Genomic DNA, 22,674 nt, shown 5'->3' on the forward strand with positions numbered 1-22,674 from the left:
GACTTGAACACACATTTAGTTATCGTGTTCATAAAATGAAACTCACGCACCAGACGTCAAAATTGGGTGATTAGTACTTCTGCTGAATATTTGGGAGGTTCTTGGTCCAAGGCCTAGCTATTGTGGTTTGAGATTTTAGTAATTCTCTTCAACTTCTGCTGGGATAATGTTTTAAAACAAGGCCATGACTGGTTACTTCCACATCCTTCACAATTCAAAATTCTTTATCTTCTCATTCAGCACTATATTCTCTATATAAACTGTGCAATTAAGAAAGTGTTGTTTAATGAGCAGCACAAAACACATTCATTGTGCCAGTATTTTCTTACCTACGTTGGACTGTTTCAATGTTGGACACCATTTCATAAATTTATTGAACAAATACTACAAGTGACAGTACAATGAAACGACATACAGGTGAAAAAGGTAACCTTCTAATTTGCATCAAGGTAGAGGTTTATGATGTGAGAGCCATTCACCACATGGCAAACCTAAAAGAATTATTTAAGTTCTTGCATCACTTTGTCCAAGGTGTCACAACTTCCACTGAATTTGGATATGTGTATTTAATTCATGAAGAATGTGTTGGCCGAGGAGGTTAGTAAACTGCATCCTTTGCATAACCCCATTAGTGTCAGGTCAGGGGTTCTCGGAGGCCACGTGCAAGGCAGGTTTTCATAAAGGTAGCCACCGACTTCCAAACGCCAGAGTTGCAGTACGCAATCCTGCCGGAACTAGGAATCCTTTTGTGGAAAATCTTCTGACAGTTGTGGCATTAACCACTGTTGCAATATGATGAGATACGTGATGCCTGTAATTGTGCTTTATGCAAAAAAAGATCTGACCATAAACCATTGTTCTGGATAAATAGCGTGTGGCTTTTTGGTACCCCAGATCTGGACATTATGTGTGCTCACACATCTAATCAGCAGGAAAGTTGTGGAGAACCTGTGGGGTGTACTCCCCCTGAGGGTACCCTTGGGCTCCCTCACCAAGCTTCAGTCCATGGTCTAACCCAAACCTAATCTTGTCCTTGAAATTTAATTTGTAGGCATCTGTCTGGCATGTTTTTCAGCAAAGATCATGGTTCCGTGTATCTCTTATTGTATGAACTTTTTATGTTCTGCCATATATGTTGAGAAGGAGCTGATCATAATTTGTCATGGAGTGAATTATGATTAGAGGCCATTTCATATTCATACATGTCAAGTTCTCGTAATGAATATTACGAACGATATGAATGTTTGGACTCAGCCCAGCATAATGTATTAAGTTACTTTGTTGTTATAGTAACATCAGAAGAAAGTATGTTCTGTGGATGGAAGTGAATTAGTGAGCTCTCTGAAAATTAAGTATTGCATTTCTGTGGTGTAATCTGTAACTGTATCACTTTTGCAGATTAAGAGGATAAATATGTGAGTGTGTGAAAAGAATAGTGATAGCAAATGGAAGGATCAATTACTATTCCTAGATATGATTAAGGGGATAATGTTAAGCAGTGTGTGGTGTAAAGTACACTTTTGTAACCTTTGTGTCTTGCAAAGAGTATTACTTTTCAATTTTGGTGTTGCTTTAACACAAAAATGAGAATGTGAATTATGTGATGAAGTACAATATTAGTATTTTAACAACTTTATATTTTAAGATGGCTGTCTTCTGGGTTGTTTGACTGTGTAGTCTGGATGATGGAAGAAGCAAGGACCTCTGAAATGTCAGTAAACTTCTACCAGACTACATGGTGCAACAACCCAGAAGACAGCCATTTTCAGACTCACCGCTGTGAAAACCTCAAATGCTACTTAACTTTGTTGGTTTCACACACATATCGAATGAAGTGTAATATGTGGTTGTTGTGTTTTATGTACAAAAGTATTGTGGGTTGCTTCGATTGAGTACATACTTAAGTAATGTATGTATCTTTGACATCCTCAAAATTTTGCATAATTTGTTGTTGTTCAAGCTACATATTTGAGTGTGTTTTGGTTTTATTTCAGTTGAGGTCAGTGAGATTCAATGAAGACCCATGTGTCAGAGAATTTGGTCTCTCTGTTGGAGGAAAGTTTGAAGAAGTAAGTGCTCGGATCCTGGATGCTCCGAAGTTGGAATATGAAGTGAGTACATTAATTGAAACTTCATATAGTGGGTGTCCTTGTAAACATTGTTCATTTTTCAAGGACATATTATATTCAAGCATTTTATTTTTGGGCGGGTTTATTACACAAATATGTTTAATGTAACTTGTAGTCTTTCATCACATACAACAATAATAATTCAGTTATTATCACAGATGTATGTTTTTGAACAACATGTTTCAGTATAATAGACCATCTTCAGGCTTCCATTTTACAAAATATAAAATATGTGAAACAGAAGGTCACTGTGTAATTTTGATTATTATTGTAGAATAGTTTGCTATCAGTAGGTTATAATAAAATTTTAAAAATATACAGGCTAAAAATATTTTGTTGGATCCTGCATTACAAATTTTCATTTTTAAATACGTAGATGAGATACGTTACATATTTAAAAACATACATTGATAGTGTTTAAAATGAAAATCATTGCCAAGTGGTTAACAATCCTATTTTTTATTTGGGAGGCCCCATGTTAAAATCTTGGCCTGGAGACTGCCTATCCTGACTGGGTTTTTTGTAGTTTTCCTCAGTCCCTCCAGGCAGATACAGGGATAGTACCTTAGATTAGGCCTTGACTATGTCATTTCACATCTTTCTAGTTCAGTTTTGTACAGTTGTGTTTTTTTACATAGAGTACATAAAATGGACTTAAATAGAATTGTTATTTTCAGAATCAGAGATCTCCTACAATACCAAGGAGTGGTGTGTGGAGAGCATCAAATTTTGTTATCAGCGGTAATTTGAAATCTTGGATAATTCTCAACTTAGACAGTTATGTAAAAGAAGATGCACTCGGGTGAGTATTAACCAAATGTGATGGCAATTTTATTGCTTTGATTTTAGCAGAGAATTATGAAATATAATGTGATACATAAGATTGAGGTGAGAAAGCTTTGTTGTAAGACTGCAAGTACTTCTGAAATATCAGTAGATGAGTATGATGATAATAGTTTATAGACAAATCAATACTTTTCATCTAATGATTTTTTAAATTTTGTCTTAATACAGTACTTGAAGAGCCATCTGACTCACCGTCAACTTATAATTCACATATTTTATTTTATTACAGAACTTAAATGTATTAGGTAGAAGCCTGTTTAATAAGAAGTTTTTGGAAGAATTTATGAAGCCTGATTTCCTTCAAAATTCTTGTTCTGTATCACGATTTTAGCATTACTGTAAATTAAAAATTGGGAGAGTAGCCCATTGCAAACAATGGGACATAAAAATATCAGTGTTGGTCTAATATAAGTTGTATCTCGTTCCAGAGAAAGTCACCACCCCTTGCTCTAAATAGGTTGAATGCAAATTAGAATGAAATCTTATAGTTCTCAGCTTGCAGCCTGCTGATATGTATTATATATCACACATTCATTTTTGGTATTATTAATCCTGGAGTCTCGGGTTCGATTCCCGGCGGTGCCCGAATTTATAACTTGTGTTGGGCAAGGCCGTGGTCTAGGCAACACGGAGTCTTCCTCCGTGGCATCCCAACAATTACTCCATTCACACACAGAAGAAGGCAATGGCAAACCACTTCTGGATCATCTGCCAAGAACGTATATGAACAGGTCCCAGTCCGAGAAAAGGATGGAAGGATCCTGTTCATATGGACCTGTCGTCAGACAGAACACTAAATAAATAAATAAATATAAATAAATTATTGTATCACCCTGCATGATGATAAAATAGTTACCATGTAATATTTATGTACTTTTTAAGCGAGTGGATAATAACAATGTCAAATCAACTAATTTTATAAGGAAAATAATTGAGTAAAATGTTTATCTGTTTTCTAATTGGAACTCCTCACAGCACAAAGCATCATTAAATAAATAACAAATGAGTAAAACATCCCCATGCTCATCTCCATTAGTTAATCAACTGATAGCCATCAAAACAAATATATATATGTATATATATATATATTGCGAAACTTACCTGGTATCGTTGAACATTAAAGAAACATGCCTTAATGGAAGTAATACTTTTTAATAATTAAATGGCACACAATATTTGAAGTGCCTGCATATGAGGTGTTTGTGTCACCCCAGCTTCAGACGTTGTTGCACCACGGCAGTGTTACTGATAGTAGGAAATTAAAAAGTAGGTGGGGTGTCCTTTAATGGCATGCACTTCATTTTAGTTTCATGAAAATCTTTCCAGAGAGGGAAGTAGACTAAAATAGCACAGATGATGTTAAATCAGATGACTTGAAATACACTGTTCCAAGAATAGAATGATTAATAATTATCATTAAAGAGTGACTATTCAGTTGGAAAAGTAGTTATTGTCTTCTGTTTATGTAATACTACAACTGAGTCTATAGTCATTTATCATATTCTTTCCATTTCATTAATGGTTTTGTATATTTAAAATTAAAATTTGCAGGCGTTTTGGAGAATTAATGCAGAAAACAGGGAAGAATTTTGGGATGAATATTGCACGTCCATTGCAATCACGAAGTTTGCGGTTTCTAGCAAGGGACACATCTGAATTGCAGGAATTCTTCACTTCAATGAAACAGAGAGTTGATCTGATTGTTGTTGTGATTCCAAATGTGAAAAACAGTTATGGTAAGAGGTCTATTGTATGAATAAAGCACTCTTCCACCCTTGTTTAAATAAGAGGTTCTTTGATTAACTTTTGTCTGTTCAAATGTTTTGGTCTGTATGGTGAGGCTAGCAGGAACTGAATTAATAATTATACGCTTTAGTGTTCCGTGTATGTATATAATTTTGGCTGGTACACATTTTGAATATTTTAATTTTGCCTGATATAACCTCAAAGTTTGGAATTGTTGACATATGAACATAAAGATTACTGTCGTACAGGATGTTGTGCTGTATAGTCTGGTAGAACTTTACTGACATTGCAGAAATCTTGCCATGTAAATAACTTTCACCTAGGAAGTTCTAATTAAGAAATGTGTTCTCTGTTTTATTATAATTTTTGTGGTCTTCTTGTTTTGTTGTATGAATTAACATTTGTTTTCAACTGTGTTGTAGCCAAGGTGAAGCAAATTGCAGAACTGAATGTTGGAGTCTTAACTCAATGTATAAAGTCAATAACAATGCAATGTATGAATGAAGCTACATGTTCCAAAATTCTTCTGAAAGTCAATTGAAAACTGAATGGAGTGAATCACACACTTTCATCTGTGTCAAGGTAAGTCTCATTTATGAAGTAACTTTTAGCATATTATTACATATTTACATAATATTTAACCTAAGGGATCCATAACTACAACCATAAGATTTAGTTCTATTTGTTGTACTTTCTCATAAACGTCCAGTTAATTTTCCTTTCTGACTGAAGTAAATATCTGAAACTGAACATTAACTACATTCTGAGTAATGTTTTGAAATTACACTGTATTTACCACAGGGAAAGATATTGTACTGTTTATTTCCAATTTCCAATTAAATACTTGAGTCAACTTTCCCTTTTTGATACTTTCGCAACTGCATAGATTATGTAGTGTCAAGTGGTGGGATGATTGTGGGTTGGAAAATGATTCGGAAGTGTTCTGTAGGCTATTTTTAACGTAAAATACAAAGTGAGCCACCTGCTCTGCTGCAAATGTGAGTAAAACTTTTTTAAGGAAACTTGGACATGAGCTCATGTATTTCTTCTCTGGAGAGATGTAGTAATGTTTTTGGGCATAAATAGTTGATTTTAGTTAAATTTTAAAATGATTTCTACCTTGTGAACAGAAGGCTTTTTAACATGAAAGTCCAGTTTCAATCCCAAGACAGTCCGTATGTGGTAGTATTATAAATTTTGCACTGAGTACTTTGTCTTCTTTGTGCCACTCATTATTTGATCAATGCCGTCTCTGAGGTGTGTATCAGACCCTGGGCTGTTCATTTAATTTGTGCACAATACCTCTCATCACTTTGTTAGTCATTACTGCTTTCCAGTGCCACTTTATTGCCTTCGAGTACCCTCTTTCAGTGCCATAACTTCCCTTCAAGTACTTTATATAAGTGGAAAGTACCTGTTTATAGCCTCCACTTATTACATTCTGAAGTGCTGCTCTTATACGTGAAGATCGTCATCCAAATACATGTCATACCCTTGAAAGCTTTGGAAACAAATGAGAATCATGCACGCTTGCCAACACATTTTATATCATTCCTTTTATGTTTCTTTTTCGTGTCCTCTCACCCTAGAGGGAAACAAGTTTGTTATTTTAGGATTTGGTTTCTTTGAGATGAGAGAGTTGGTAAGAAAACAGTGCTATAAACTTGATTGATTCTCATAAAATCTTAGCTTTCTTTCCGCAAGAATATTTTGATGTCTGGAATTGTGTGTGCATTTATGTAGTTCTGATCCTGTGGCTTTTTGGTATTGTATTTTTTACACTTGCGTTTTCTGTTTTCAGTGAATTATGTCAATTTAATTGAAGTTAGACTGGAAATTTCCATTTTAGTGCACATTTTGGGGTTATAGGTAAGTCTTTTTGGATAAATATTTTGGAAATTTTATTACAGACGTCCAGTTTCGTAATGAAGTGGACAACTCTGTTTCCATTTATATGTCAAATATTCGAAATTACAAGCTTTATTGTACTATTATTGAACGGAACACGAATAAAAATGCAGAAAATCAATTTATTTTTCTTCTGAATTATTCAACATTTGATAGTGAAATTAATTACTCCCCAATATCAGCCATCAATCTTAGCAACTTTTGTTTCGTCCCTAAGCTCATATCGACCAGGGTTCGATTTCTGATAGGGTCAATGACTTATTTTTATCTTAGCTCAGTCGGGATAACGATGACTACGGGCTGGACTACCGGGGTTCGCTCCCCGACGTGGGCAGAGGACTTTTCCTCTAGCCTCTGCGTTCAGACCGGCTCTGGGGCTCACCCATCCTCCTATCCAATAGGTACCAGGGTCCCTTCCCGGGGGTAGAGCTCGGCCGGGGCGTGACCCTAACCACTCACCCTTATCTAGTGCCGACGTCAAGAATGAGTAGAAGCGATACCACCTCTCCCCTGTGCGTTTACATGGCGCGTAATTTTTTACCGAGTCCATGCCGACTTTGGGACTTCAACGGGTATTTGGGGATCTTTTATTTTGGGTAGAGTCGCCAGAGTGTGAAGGCGACTGTCTAGTACGAACGTTAAGAATACATGGACCTTTGCCGCCACTTTTCCATACATCCTTATGATTTGGTGTTTAATTAAGCACAGAGATACCTTTGAGTCTACTAGAGGAACAAATAGTCCGCACTGTACTTGCAACCAAAAACATAAATTAGAATTGGTTTCAATTATTATTACATTATAATTGATTTTGTAATTTTTTTATTAGATTCCTGTACACGCTGTGGTACAAGTACTCACTGTCAGTACTTTTTTTTTATTTTTGCACTTTTGCAGAACTCGTTTCTCCTTAAATTCCTGGGAGAGGACTTAGCACTATCAAAAGCCTTCCTTTAATTACATTTAGCCCTGAGCAGATCCTTTTATATGCCTCAGAGGCTTTTGGAAAGAAAGTTATCTGCCTTCACTGTGCTTCACCGTTTCTACTTCATCTTACGGAAGTCTGCATCATTTTTGAACTTAATTTGCAGTCATTAATCATGTCGCAGATTTCATGACACTTTTGGAAATGAGAAAAGTTATTTCTTCTCTTTTTATATTTTACGTTATTTTTATGTTTTGAAGTCATTCGTTTCGCAGAATCCTTTACAGTCTGAAGTAAGGTTAGTTGTGTGAAACAATGAAAGAAGGTCAGTTAATTTGTTATGTAGGCTATAAAGTTTCGCAGAGAACGAATAAAGTATGGACCAGAACTTAAGCTGCAGTTTCTCTTGGTAAAGCTGTCATTCACTGAACTGTCAGTCAATTGCCTGATTGGAGCAAAGCTTTGGCTGCAAAAATTCTCAGTAGATTTAAGTATAAGGCTCGTTTGTAAATGAATTATCAAGCCGTATCCTCCTTTTCAGAGATCAAATACGATGGAAAGGCAATGTCGGGGCAAATTGTGTAGAGCCATTAGATTTGATGCACGCAGTTTTCAGAATGAAGGCCCCGCGTCGTTTCCTGTAACATCTGAAGCCACTATGAGGTCACATGAACTGAGTCGAGATAGGTGACGTCATGTTTCGTGCCTTAATTGTTAAAGTCTGCTTAAACCGATATTTGCACAGCAAACAACCGTCCATAACAATCCTCTGCAAAAATATTAAAATATTTTTTCGTAATTGATCTTTCTTGTAGCAGTCAAATCAGTCGCGCTTCATCGTTTCCTGCACAAATTAATCGCGGCTGTAAGAGTTGAGTGTGAGAGCCAAAAAACCCCTCATTTTAAAAACTTACTTTGGTACTGAGTGTTTAAAAGCGCCACGGACCTGGACGGATACCTTGGCTGACACACATGCTGCCTTTATTGTTACTGGTTTACAGTCATAAAGTTTTAACTGCAGGTACGCATCATCGAAGCTTCAAGCCAGAAGTCCTTACTGCCTGCATCAACAGGGCGATCTTCCTGATAATGGTGATGCCGATTGACCTCTAAAACGTTGTTTAACTTCTACCAGACTACACGGTGCTACAACCCACAAGACAGCCATCTTTGTACTATACTCCGTGAGAACCTAAAATCATCCTCTGAGGTACATAATTTGTACATTTACGAAATAATATTATGGCGATGACATGATTGGCGCGGAATGTAGCAAGTAAAGTATTTATTCGGGAAACCTGAAGGTACAATACCATGTGTGATATGTGTTATAGGTGTGAAGTTAATAATTAAATTGATATTAAGGATATAATATATGAGGGTTTGGACAAGATTTATCTGGCTTAGGTTTCTGATCTGATCTGTTGTGAATTGTTTCATAAAACTTAAAACTGAATAAGGCGGGAAATTTTTTGACGAGCTTGTGAGTATTAGCTTCTCTAGGAGGACTCTGCCCCATGGAGGTGGTAGACTCAGTCTAACACTTACGAGAATTAAAAATAATTATATTAGCTTGCTACATTTCAGATAGGCTGAACAGTTTAAATTTCATGCATATTTGGGGTTCAGAAAATATATCCTTCACCCACAATACTCACAACACTCACAACGTACCTCAAGAACATCTAATTCTCATCACATACGGAAACAGGCATTTTTAGTCAAACATTCCCTTTAAAGATTAACGTCTAGTCTTGTGTATGGATAGAATATAAAGTTAGAGTCTCAAAGTTTAGGAATGTTTTTAAATATGATTTGATCAGCGGTGTGACTCCAGTTTAACAAGGGGCTTACTGTATTTTCTTATTCATTTTGGAATTTTGAAGAAGGGACAGGCAAATATATCGATATGTGGATATATGTGTATCGATATTTTGATACTGATGTATCGCCTAGGTATCTTATATTTTATGTGCCAAGGGGTCAGATAAAATGAACAAAATTATCAACGGGCTTGTGTGAGCCCCCCGGTTACACACGTCTGGATTTTAATTTAGAATTCGTTGTAATTTTATTTTTTTTCATACGTGTATCGATAGTTTTCAGGTAAACTTAGGCCTATAGTCTTTGATTACCGGAAGCCAGGAGACGAATAGTCTGACTGGAATTGCCCTTGCATCCGGTCAAGTGCGTGTTTTGAATTAATTTGGCCTTTTAGTCAGGTAGAATGTTTGTGTGTACTTATCCTGGATCTCAATTGTATTTCATACTATCCCACATTCTTATTGTGTGAGATTTTTGGTTCTCACGGCGACGTGTATGAACTTTGCTGTCTTCAAGGTTATTTACCGTGAAGTATGATAGAAGGTTTCGGAGGTACTTGCTGCTTCCATCATCAGGGAGTTCTTATGTTGGAAGCAGCAGGTACTTCTGAAACGTCGGTGAACTTCTACCAGACTACACAGCACAGCGACCCAAAAGATATTCATATTGAATGTGATGTAGACTTACTACTCATTAAACTCAACATAAGCCATTTATGTAGACTTTGGATAAACGTTTGATTTAGTTATGAGGGAAGTGTTCTATTTTATTCTATTATTGAATTCCGTGAACCAATTAAGCTGGATGGACTCTTTAAAATGTTTGTAAATCAAAAGTGTATTCCGCATATTTAAACACGTCTGATGAAATTTCCTATTCAGAATGGTTTAGAATAGGAAACGAAGAGTTTGTATGCCGATGATGGATTTTTCCCCTGAGAACGTATATATCAGTAATAAAAATGTAGAATCGTTGTTAGATGCTTTTAAAGAAGTTGGTATAGAAGTAAACGCAGAGAAAACTAAGCTTAAGAGTGATGTGAGAAATGTGTAGAAACTTTTAGTCAGGAAATCTGAATGAAGTCGACCTAGTCGTAGATGGGGAGATAATACTAAAATGGATCTTAGGAAATAGAATGTAAAGATGTGGACTGGATTCAGAATTTGGATCAGTGTCGGGGTCTTGTGGACACTGTAATGAACCATCGGGTTTTATAAAGGTCTAGAATTCTTTTAACCAGCTGAGTGATTGTTAGCTGTTCAATATAAACCCCGCTTCATTGGATTGTTTCAGGTAAATTACATATTACGTATACTTAATAACATTTAGGTTGAAGAGTTTCTGAGAAATGTGAGAGCTGTTTTCAACGTAAGCCTTAGGCGTATTAAAATGTCGTTGAAGCACTTTCGTCTCAAGTTGAAGTACTTACTACCATCCATTCACTTGGTCTTTGCTAGTATACGTGTTCTGCATTTATTAAGACAGAGAATATTATGTAAATTCTTCTTGCCTTACAGGTATGTAGAATCGTTATGTGGTCGGTTGAAAGTCGTGTTCTTTATTAGACGAGGACGTCGGTATCTAGACAAAATTAAAAGCAATCGTGTCATCTGTCTTCATAATTGTCTACCAGCAGTAATTGGCTTGTAGACTTGAGACTTTCTGTTAAGTACACAAGTGATTAATCGTTTAATATGAAAGAGTGGAGTTTGTATGGAGCTGTTCCTTAGAAATCTCTGAACGCAAGAAAACTTGAAATATTCTGTCAGTATGGAGATACTACCTACAGCATTGATTTATACACGAAAGACGTATGTTTCTGATAAGGGGGCTTATTCAAAATTCTCATGTTCTAGTAGAAAGACAATAAATAACAAAAATGTTTCTCCATGAATTTTTATTCTGGGTACAAGATGGTTAGCTTCACACCCCGGCTAGAACCCCGGTACCTACTGTATAGGAAACCGATCTGGACGTGGCGGGAAGATAGAAATCCTGTCCTGTCCGAAATCGAACACCGGACGTTCTGTCCTGACTATAGCAAGAGTCTTTATACTGACAAAAGGTGGGAAAGTAATGCGAACTCACGTTCATCTGATATGGCGCAGAGCGTGATGATCTTGTTTCATACCCACAGATCAAATGTAGATTGAAGATGGCTGTCTTTCTGGGTCGTTGCGGCGTGTAGTTTGGTAGAAGTTTACCGATGTTTCAGGAGTCCTTGCCCTGATGATAGAGGCAGCAAGCATCTCTGAAACGTTGGCAGATTTCTACCGGACTGTTGTTTGTTCATCAGGATAAAACTCTTGACAATGATAGTGTTGACCCAAGCAGAAGTCTGATGACAGTAAATCTGTGGATAAAATTTATCATGTTGAACTTATTCGTTAAAACGCTACGTTATGAGAGTTGAAGAATTATATTTTTTAATAAAGTCCAGATGCTCTTCCGCATTGCCTAGGTCGAAACTTTTCTCCTGCAACCCAGGTGACAGTCGTCTTAGCCTGACTGAGGTGATATATTCGTGTCGGTTAACTGTGGATTTTTCTAGCCGTCTCGACGTGACGGTACCCTCAGTACCCTATTGTGAAACACCCTTGATTTATATATTTCGTTTCTCATAATTGCGCCTGGCGATTCTTAACCCTTTTCAGACTCCCAACGAGTACAGCGCCATGACAGTTTATTAAAAACGACATTAAGTTAGGATATGTGGTTTAAACAAATTCACATGTTACTCAGTGTTTATCGGAATTCTACCATGGAAAATCGCTACCAGGGGAAATGGATTTCGAATAGATGGATCAGTGTTGAAGGGTTTGAGTTTTTCACGGCGATGAGTCCGAAGACAGCTATCTTTCGATCAGTGTTGCTTGAACACTTGAAAAGGGAGCTTATAAGGGGAAATCAAGTGGAAAAAAAAGTTTCGAACACGTTAAATATAAGTGTTATTTTCTGTTTCTGTTACACAGTGTGGAACCGGAACAATTTTTACAGGTTTATTTTCCCATTCATATGTTTAATGTTGCTTAAAATGGAAGTAAAGAAAATTTTGATGTTTTTCTGTATCATCTGAATAACGTTACAGTATGTAAAAGTGGTTGAATTCCTAAACATTAGAAATTGAAATTACTTATTTCACGAAAACCTTACATGAAACAGAATTCTTTATTCCAGATTCGGAATCAGATTCTCAGAGATTACAAAGAACGTCAAATACTATTCAGGAATCAGGAAGGACAACAGGTAAAATTGTAATCTGCCGTCATTACATACCAGGCACTGCTTTAGTTTGAATACTTTTTGAGTATCAGTGTTTCTTTTTCTATTTGCATTCAACCCTCCAGTTGTTTGTCAGACGCCATACTACCTGTACTTAGTTTTTGATTTGACGTTCGACAATCTGTACAGTCGCTCACAGTTATAAGTAGACCTGCTGTTATTTATTTACGATATCAATAAAGAGTGTTTTCTGATGTAGGTAACTATTTTGGATCGTAGAGTGATAGAATATTACAAATATGTACACTGGCCGTACAAAACACGTAGGCGGACCACGGGTTAACAACCCCACGTCCAGGGCGTCATTTCGGTTCCGTCACCGGGCCTTGTTGTGCTGTGTTATAGTTGCAGGGTTTTATCCTAGGTTCGCTGCAGTTCCTTATAGCCGCGGGGCTCAGTCATTTGGCTCCCAGTGTTAAAGCTCGCACTCGAAGAAATTAAAATGAAAATGACTAGCTTCTTCGAGGATGTTGCACCGTGTAATCTTGCAAGGTTACAGAGTTACTGCCTCCATCAATAAGAAACCAAATTGTTTCTTTGATACAGAAGTCAAGTGAGAATCAGATGAACCGAAGATATGAATAGAAACTGTTGAAAACAACTTTCTTCCAAGTAGTTACGAATAATAAGATGTCCTTCGTTGATTCTTTCTAAATACCGAGTTACCCTCCTCTCTTTGAGAAGTTCGCCTGCAATTCACAAGGGAGCAGCAGTTTCTAAGCCAGGCGACCTGTTTTACCCAGCTCTCCCCTACAATTACATAAAGTAAATCCAGCCCACGTTAGGAGGAAGACACGATTACAAGGGGTGACGTAACTTAATGCCGACAGATACCCACCGGGGCACAGTAAGAAATGAAGTTTTCATAAGACTATTGAAAAATATATGGCATTGGTCTATTGTTATACTAATTAGGTTCCAGGTAAGTAACCAAATAGGAAGAAATGACTGTCGTTATTAAAATATAATATTTTAGTCGACTTCAGACTTGCCGTTCTGAAAGTTTTGTGCTTTTTCCAGATTATATTTTTTTTATAATTGGCCTCTACATCTTTAGCTCGCGTTATTTCGACTGACAAGAAGAATAGTCTAAATAACTCTATAGAATGTTACAATTCTTTCCTTTCATATTTTGTCTGCTTTATAAGATGTGAAATAAATTATCTTCTTGTCCTCATTTTACGGAAGAACACGATCGTAGACAATGCTAATTGGAATACAATTCAAATGTTCAAACCTGGTGTTGCTTGAATTACATTGTTTCCATTAAAGAGTTCCAGTTTTTAAAATGTAAATATTTATTTAATGTTAACAAAAACTTGACTTTTCAATTGACAGTGTAAAATGCTTATTTTGGATATATTTTTTTATATTATAACACACAAAACACATTTGTAATGTATCATGTTGCTTTGTGTTGGTTTCTCACCGCGGAAACGCGAAGTCAAGCTGGCTTTCAACACGCGTATGTTTATAAAATTGTAATTGGTGAATGAAATGATAGGGCATTAATTGAATAATTAACGTCATGATATGAGGAAAGGTAGCTCATAATCTTTTCTCGCTATATTTTATTAACAGTAATTGCTTGCAGTGGAATATCAAAAACCTAATTTCACTCTGTCATTTAATTGTGTAAAGTACTGGATGAATTATATTTAAGACAATATAGGATTATTTTTTCTAATAAGTGAACAGATTTAATATCTTGTCTGTTATTACTTTATACCTGAAAAGAGTTTCTTCACGTTAGTTTATACATATTACATTAACCGCGCGGTCTGAGGCATCTTGCTTCGGACTGGCGATACGGAATGCTCGCTGGTTCGAGTCTAGGGGAAAGAAATTTCTCATGAGCTTTCGTCAGTGTATGGGACCGGTGCCAACCCAGCATCGTGAGGAAATTGGGGAGCTACAATCCGGTCATGAAAGCTAGCAATGGCTGGGGGTTCGTCGTGCTGACCACACGTCACCCTGCGTCTGGTTGGTTGATCGTTTACCTCTGCTTAGGCATGTGAACGCCAGCTAGTCGGCCTTGGCTCTCAGAGGGCTGTACGCCACGGATTATTATTATTATTATTTGGAAGTACGTAGTTCTTTTGTTTTTTCTGTCTCGATACATAATGTGAGCTCTCTGTACTTGGATCCCTCTCTTACGGAGGCAAATGATAAATATCGGATGACTCCGAGCTGTTTTGTGGTTGACGAGGTGTGCGATAGCCCGTACTTAGCAGCACGTAATTTTGCCCCCCGTCTTGGAGTCGCAAGCTTTATTTCTGACCCGGCACGTGACTAGTCTTGTAATAGTCAGCTTATTTGTTAGTCACACAATTGTTTTGTTATTATTCAGACAAGTATTTAAATTTGAAGTATCAGTACCGGTTTGTGTAGTAAAAACTTTATTGGAATCTGGAAACCGAAGCGACAGCATTGAAACATTTTGTTACTTTGGCGACGGACCGTAACTAGATCTTTCATCCGTTGTAGCTCTTTTATCAGATTACGTCTACAGTGCAGTTGACGACATGGACCCGGCAGGAGATGAGTGTTTGTTTGTTTGTCTTACTGAGAGTTTGGATGATGTGACTACACAGGACATTCTTAACGACAGGAGAGTTTCCGGATTGAATCTCCGGTTAGTACTGCGTGTTCCACGTGATAATTGCAGTATTTCAGAGAGCCACTGAATTTGCTTGTTCTAATTTTAATTGATACAGAGGTTCTGTTTTAAAGACGATAGAACTGAAATTTACTACGGTTGGTTTAGATGTTTAATATTTGTTTGTTTGTTTGTTTGTTGCCCGGAAAAATGTGATTAAAACATTTTTTATACAACTTTCCTTTTCAAGGAAGAATGTGGGTAATGAGATCACCATTCTGTCTGTGTAAGTCTATGTGTTCCATTTTAATTTTGAACTGATTTTCATCAAATGTATTATAAACATTGCCCTCGTCTTGTTTGATTTGATTACCCAATTAATATTTGGTAAAGAGCATAAGTTATGGAGCTCCGCATGATATCCGGTTGTTTCTTAGTTCATAGGACCAAAAATTCTTCTCAGAACTTTCTTCTCAGACAGCTTAAATCTGTGTTCTTCCCTCAGGGTGCACAAGAAACTCCACACCCATACAAAACCATTGTCTTTCGCTCTACAAGGAAGAATACATTTTAAAAACATCCATCTCTAGGAATGTTGAAAGTGTGTGTGTGTGTGTGGGGACCATTGAATACGTATAGCCATAACTAACGTCTATCATCAGGAAACCATATATTCCGCCCACATCTTTGTGAGCTGATCTGAATAATACAACATAAGTCCTTAGCGCTTACACACGTCAGGTGATATACTTACTCACACAAACATAAATTATATCATTTTTATATTATTGGGTATTGTTCTCTCAGTTAATACATTAGTGCCGTGCTGTGTTTTTGGACAATCCTTGGTTTGTCATTTTGGTCATTCCTATTTCTAGTGGTTCCCTGCATGTAGTTGGATGCGTGACTTAAATTTGTACACTGTACTCCTGCATAAATAACTTGTGTAGTTGATAAGTTTAATGATATTTGACAACCAATAAAAGTATCGCTTGCTCTCGTTTTGCGTTCTTTTATGTGATTCTCTGTCAGATATTTTCCTTTGTTCTACAACCACGTTTTTCATCAATTTATTACTGAATAACAGCCATTATACGAGTTATTATTAACTGTTATTGAAATACATATCCCAAGGCCTCTTTTATGCTAAATTATAGCTGAAAGTAACCATTAATTTGGTACGTATTAATCATATCACTTTTATTACTATTACACAGCGAAACTAATCTTTATTTGTTCTTGTTTGTGGCATGCGTTAACCCGTGGTTGTAATATTTTTTTCTCCATAGAATGTTGGATAATGGCTGTGGTGTGCTTTGACTAACAGCCGGAGGACAAAATGGTGACTAATTACGCCACTGATTAACGTTGCATTAGTATCGGGTCGTGACACGAGTTGCGACGTATCCGATTCTTGTGTTACGAATAGTCTGGCAAACCCATTTACACGTGTTCACTGAGGGCTTGGAAAATGCGCTTACCGTCGGTTGCTGTGTGTAGATTCTCTGCAAGTTCCATTTCAAGGCTGCGTCAGAGTTCAGAGATGTTTCCACCGCGCACTCACTCAGTTCTGATGCATGTTTGCCATTTCTGTCTAGTGTAGAGACCCGGTGTGTATTTTCGCCAGTCACTTTTTTTTTACACTACGTGTTATCGAATAATTACGTGTTTCGGACAAGCGCCCGTCTTTTGTCATGAACACGTAATATTTTGGAAAATATATGTTGGCTAAGAAGAATTATAGGGATTTGTGGTTCTTGAAAACATGATTACAGTAACTGCCTAGACAAAAACAACCTCAAGATTAGCGCATGCGCACGAAACGTACTGAGGCATACATTAAGTAAGTGTTCCCTACAATTCGTGTTGTGTATCTTTCAATATCCTTCGCTTATGATCCGGGCATCGTTTGTTTAGATAGGCTTTTAACACCGTTCCATGTAAATTTTTCACCTTGATAGAATTTCCTTGTCCTATTTTTTTTCCCCCCTTTGCAGAGTATAGCTTTGCAGATTAAATTTAAAGAGATTTAAGCCATGAAAGTGCAGAAGAATGACACTGTCAAGAGGTTATCCTGTTAAGAGAATGGCTTTGGGCTTCCAACTTTTCACTCTCTAAATGGTTCGAAGGTAATACAGGGAGTTCTGAAAGTTTCTCTACAGTAAAAACTAAATATTTACCTACACTTAGAATTATTTACGAAGAGTGATTGGAAGTGTTGTCTAACTTGTAAACACTACTCGATACGCCGAACTGTAAGGAATGAGTACTACCAACGGTGACAAGAAATAACCATGTTACCAATCTCTGCATGTTGTAGGCCCGCAACTAGATAACTCTTTTCTTCTGTTTTTGAACATTGTGTAAAAGGCGAAGAATTCACGGTGGCTTGGTTGCGTGAGTCTTTGTCATTACATATAACACAGCACAACATACCTGAGTCTCGCCATATCACACGCCCTTATGATCCCTTGCTATAACTGTCTTTATATCCTATTACACCCACAAAGCCATTCTTTATTTTCTCATGTAGATGCTATTGTCCTGTGATGCGCTTATATGTCGTTGATATGAAGACTGTGCTGCTGTGTGTTTACTGTCTTACGGGACACTCGGAAACTAAATTCAGGTGGAGGTAACCCAGTGGTGGTGTTTAGTGGATAGCTTGTTTGGTCGTCGTGTTATAGTTGAAAGCCATGTTAAGAATGTTGAACCATAAGCGTAGTTCAGTGCGACAAGCTTGTCATTCACATGATTTATGATTAATTTAACTGAATTCAAAATAGAAGATTAGTCTGTAACATTTGTATCGTGGTTCTTTAGCGAACAGTGACAGATAAAAATTACAAACAATAAAGATCAGTTTACATCTTTTCGCACAATATGCTTCTATGTTACTTTATATTGGTAATTGAATAAATAATCCGGGCAGTTGATTGAGGCTCTTATCTGGATTGGGGGTTCGTTATAATAGCTATACTGTTCAGAAATATTATATAGGACCTCAGTGTTGAATGTATTTTTAGGGTGATAAAAGTGTAAATTATTTATTTTAAGCGATAAAAATTAGATTTGAGCTCGATGTGAAATAAAGTTTAGAGGCCTGATTGATTTTATACACTTTGTTCAAACAACGCCTAAAAAAGTGACTGAATATTAAACACTTTTAAGTGGTTGGTAAACATATGTAATGAAAAATATTAATCATCTGTTTGGTTAATTTGATTTTTCGATGAAATGGCACAGACTCGAACCTGAATGATGTGTTGCATTTGTCGGTACTAGATGGTGTGCTGTATTAAAGGAACCAGCGCACAACGTGCTACGTCAATGGTACCCGGTGGTAATAAAATTAATCTTGTTCAAAAGTGGTTTTTCTAATTCGTCCTACCCTGCAGAAGGTGCTTTGACAATGAACGCACATTAAACATCGAGCCACGTATCACAACATAGGAACTTAATTTGGATTTTAAATCTCAGTGGTAACTATATGTACCGCTATATTATAATGCAGGAACTTTGAATTTTTCCGAGGCTATGTGTGTGTTTAGTATGCTTCTCAGACTAAAGAGTAATCATTTTCTTAAACAATGTTAACCATAAAACTTTGCCCACCTTGTAGTGCAGGGGTGGCCAACCCGCGGGCCGCATGTGGCCCGCCTTGAACATTTTTCCGGCCCGCGAGATTCATCACACTTTTACAAAATATATTTATTTTATAATGGCCAAAGTAGTGAAAACCAATGTATTAAAAAAAATACATTATTTGTGCATCCATATATTCAAAAATTATCTGTCGAAATTATGAGAAAAAATTAACTTTGATTTTAAAATAATATTCTTGCGAATATATAGTGTATCTAAATCTAATATGGGGATATATAATTTTATATGTGGCCCGCGGAGTTATGATGCATTTCCAAAGTGGCCCGAAAGATCATTTGGGTTGGCCACCCCTGGTGTAGTGTATTAGAATATAAAATAAGCAAACCATTAACACTATAAATGACACTAGTGCCAAACACGTTTCGACCTCAAGAGGTCATCATCAGTGGCAAAAGGGAATTAATTCACATAATCAAAAATGGTTTTAAAAAATCTAGTGTCATTTATAGTGTTAATATTTGTTTGCTTATTTTATACTCTAGTGTTAGTGTTAAAGTGTTGAATTTTGTACTTTAGACGCGTTGTGTTTTCTTAGAGGTAGGAACTGAACATCTAAATCTTATTTGTGTAAACTTTGGATAGATATGCTGGTTTGTGGTCTTGATAAAATTGCTGGGACGTTCTGGCATGTTCCAGGTTGAAAGAGATGGTCATGAATCGTTGCTAAATTGCGTAGAGATAGGGAAATAAACAAAATATTGCATTCCGTTGTATGTGAAGCCTTTTAAAGTCTCTCCTTTTAAGTTTTTTTTTAAAATAACATTTTGTGATCGAAATGAAATAATTCTCTTTAATACTGGAGCAAACCGTTACGTATTTTGCCTGACTCCTATACTACATAATAATTGTTCTAAGTTTGTAGAAAGATGTTCTCCGTATAGACTTATTATAATCTGGGAGATAGGGTCTTACAGTGTCCTTGTATTTCTGCTGACCATTGTATTTCTGACATTTGTCTTCTTGAGAAAATTTCCAAGGGGATTTACTGCCTCAATAAAACGCCAGGAAGCCGCCATACATCGGGTATGGCTTTGTAGGTATGAAGGTCACTAGGTGACCGTCTGATGTCACTACGGTCTCTCATTTTCTGAAGTGAAAAATTGTGTAATTATGATGACTGAACTGACATATGTTACTGGTCATTACATCGTGGACCCTCGTAACGAGCTGGTTCCAGCCTGTTTCCGGGGGAGGTGATGTGAAGTGATGTACTAAGGTTTGGGGTCCGGAGAGAGAGAGAGAGAGAGCGACCAAACCTACAGTTGTAGCACCGCGGATTCTCCGTGCACAGACGTCGGAAAATTGCTGTCTCTCATTATATTCAGTAATCGGAAATGAAATAAATAAATGTTGATAATGTGTCCATCTTGTTCATGCACGCACGCACACATAATGGACGACCAGACGCTGTGTGTGTGTGTGTGTGTTCATTGCCTCATAATTTTGTAACAGCTGGTCCAATTTAAACAATATTTCCAGTTCGTCAGCTGTGATCTAAGTAAGGAAGAGGGAAGTTTGTAGTTTCATCATGGGTGAGAATTATTTGTACAGGATTTTTAATTTAATTTAACACGAACTGCCCCTCTCCCACCCTTACCCTTCTCCGTGCGACTTCGATTCTCGACGCTTGTCATTATTTGGGTTTTTAGTTATTTTCATCTGTACATCCAACGCTTCGTTTTTAGAACGAGAGAATCGTTTTTCAGGTCAAGGAATCCGCCTTGTTTTATGGGACACAGAATAATTACTGCAGTAATTGGCCTTATCCTGAACTGATTGAACCCCCCTGACATCCTCACGCCTTCATTGAGATCTATTATAAAATTGTTCTCTGTGTTCAGATTTCCGTAGTGGTCTTTGAGCTTCGAGTTTCTTAGACTATATTTTTGTGTACATTTCTCATTTACCAGGAGCTGGATTAGTAATTTGTAAAATAGGCCACTCACTTTTCTCCACAGGCATCCAAATTTATCATTTAGTGTATTTTCTTATTCGTCTCAGTATTTCGGATTTTGGTAAGGAGTTAAACGAATACAAATTACGTTCCACTTGATCCCTTCCTGCTGAGAATCAGAGATGTAGTGTATGCGATTGGTGTCTTGACTGCAGTTTCATACGACAAGATCTCATGGTGACATACGTGTACATTAATAACACGTTCTACTATATGTTCACTTAATACAAGCATTTCGCTTAGAATGATTGAAGAATGTAATTTTCCCTATATTTGTTCAGATATGGGTATTTATCTGAATTATATTAGTGCTTATTATATTATTAATAAACATTTATTTCTATACGTGTGCCAATGACGGTTTTACAGAGGATGCAGTGATAAAAGTACGAACGTTTTTACAGAGTGTGTCAAAGATTGTACGTAAAAATGTAAAGCTGTCCCACTATACGCCATGTAGGCGTTTGGGGGAAGAGTAAGCTCCTACTTACTCTCAGCCTCGGCACTAGAAGGGGGTGAGTGGTCAAAAGAAAAAAATAAATCGAATAGCTCATTGATGTTAGAATAATTTATTTCGTGTCTCATTATCAAACCAACTCGACTGAACAGAGTTCTTGAGAAGCAAAAATAATCTGTAAATTTCCCGCTTTCTTTGGAATGATAAGATTTATTACCGTATTCACAAGAGTCCATCACTGATCTAGGATCTTTTATATTCCCCCATCTTTGCTTTGGTCTTCCCAGTTGTCTCTTACCTTTTTTTTATTATTAAATGCCTGTAAGGAATGAAAAATAAGTACTTGAAATCTGACCTCGAGATACGATTGAGGAACGTTTGTAATGCCTGTCTTATCCGTTAACCCTAATTAATAAATCCCACGTAACCAATTTGTATTTCCATTCTCTGAACTCACTGAGTTTCCCCATCTGTGTTGGCTCACATTTATAAACCTGTGTTACTTGGCAACACTCTATATATCACAGTGACAAACCAGTAGTTATGAACATTAATATTAACCTCGATTAAAGGGGAGATTATGGGCTGAGTCAAGAGTTTTACATGTGAAGTGCTGGGCGTGTAGGGGTATCTTGTTCAACACCCTCTTAAATAACAAAAAGGGAATTACGTGGGTGGAGGGATACATCAATGGTAAGAGGAGGAACACGTAAAGAAAAATCACTTTGTGTGCGTGTAAGTTTAACAGCATAAGTGATTTGTGTTTGAGTACACACGAACTCTGACGCATCGGGGACTCGTTTGTGGTATGAAATGACGTAAAATCGAATGCAGTGTGAAGGTAAAAAGAAAATGAGCAGTTTTGAGCGTTACAATAACAGATTCGCTATTGACTTTCGGAAATTTCTGGGAAGGGGGGGGAGGAAATTAACATTCTGTGGTACTTTCAGAAAATGTAACTGCAGTTTCAACCGACATAAACGTTTTTATTTTCCATGCGTGTACGGTCGATTGCCAATGTTGCATCATGTTCAGGAGGAAATAAATTCGAGCCTCTACCGAATCACCGGCCATCGTGACATTTATTGTTTCCCTAAGTCGTTTCAGAAAATATTAGAGTGAGTGTATGGAAATAGGCTAGACAGCTTCCTTCCACGTAGTTTCCAATGTAAAAACTTACAATCATCCGGTAATACTAACGCCTTATTTGTTTAACAATAAATAATTAATATTTGCATTCACGTAATAAGTGTTTCTTGTTATTTGTGATAGAGTATTTCTATATGAAGAGTAAATTATATATCAAGAGAGTTATAAAGTTATCTTTGTTGTTGTTGT

General features: G+C 36.8%; 1 protein-coding gene across 11 annotated transcripts in view; it reads left to right on the forward strand.

Moving 5' to 3' along the window:
- The window catches only part of LOC110832269 (protein argonaute-3-like), a 137,851-nt gene that overhangs the window by 1,936 nt on the left and 113,241 nt on the right, over positions 1–22,674 (forward strand). For 4 of the 11 annotated variants that reach the window (XR_015532947.1, XR_015532939.1, XR_015532946.1 and 1 more), the window contains 7 exons: positions 1,995–2,111; positions 2,807–2,931; positions 4,527–4,711; positions 5,144–5,303; positions 6,523–6,590; positions 8,576–8,764; positions 12,556–16,260. Coding sequence is in view for 1 of the 11 variants with exons in the window: in XM_087341485.1 (XP_087197611.1) it covers positions 1,995–2,111; positions 2,807–2,931; positions 4,527–4,711; positions 5,144–5,262 (546 nt within the window). In the remaining 10 variants the exon portion in view is untranslated. Of the gene's footprint in view, positions 1–1,994; positions 2,112–2,806; positions 2,932–4,526; positions 4,712–5,143; positions 5,304–6,522; positions 6,751–8,575; positions 8,765–12,555; positions 16,261–22,674 lie in introns of those variants that run through there. The other 7 variants (XR_015532940.1, XR_015532942.1, XR_015532944.1 and 4 more) reach the window with 7 other exon arrangements.

Source organism: Zootermopsis nevadensis, unplaced genomic scaffold (genome assembly GCF_977971745.1).
Source record: "Zootermopsis nevadensis isolate Lab colony 2312 unplaced genomic scaffold, Znev_1.0 Znev_ptg000076l, whole genome shotgun sequence".
NCBI lineage: Eukaryota > Metazoa > Arthropoda > Insecta > Blattodea > Termopsidae > Zootermopsis > Zootermopsis nevadensis.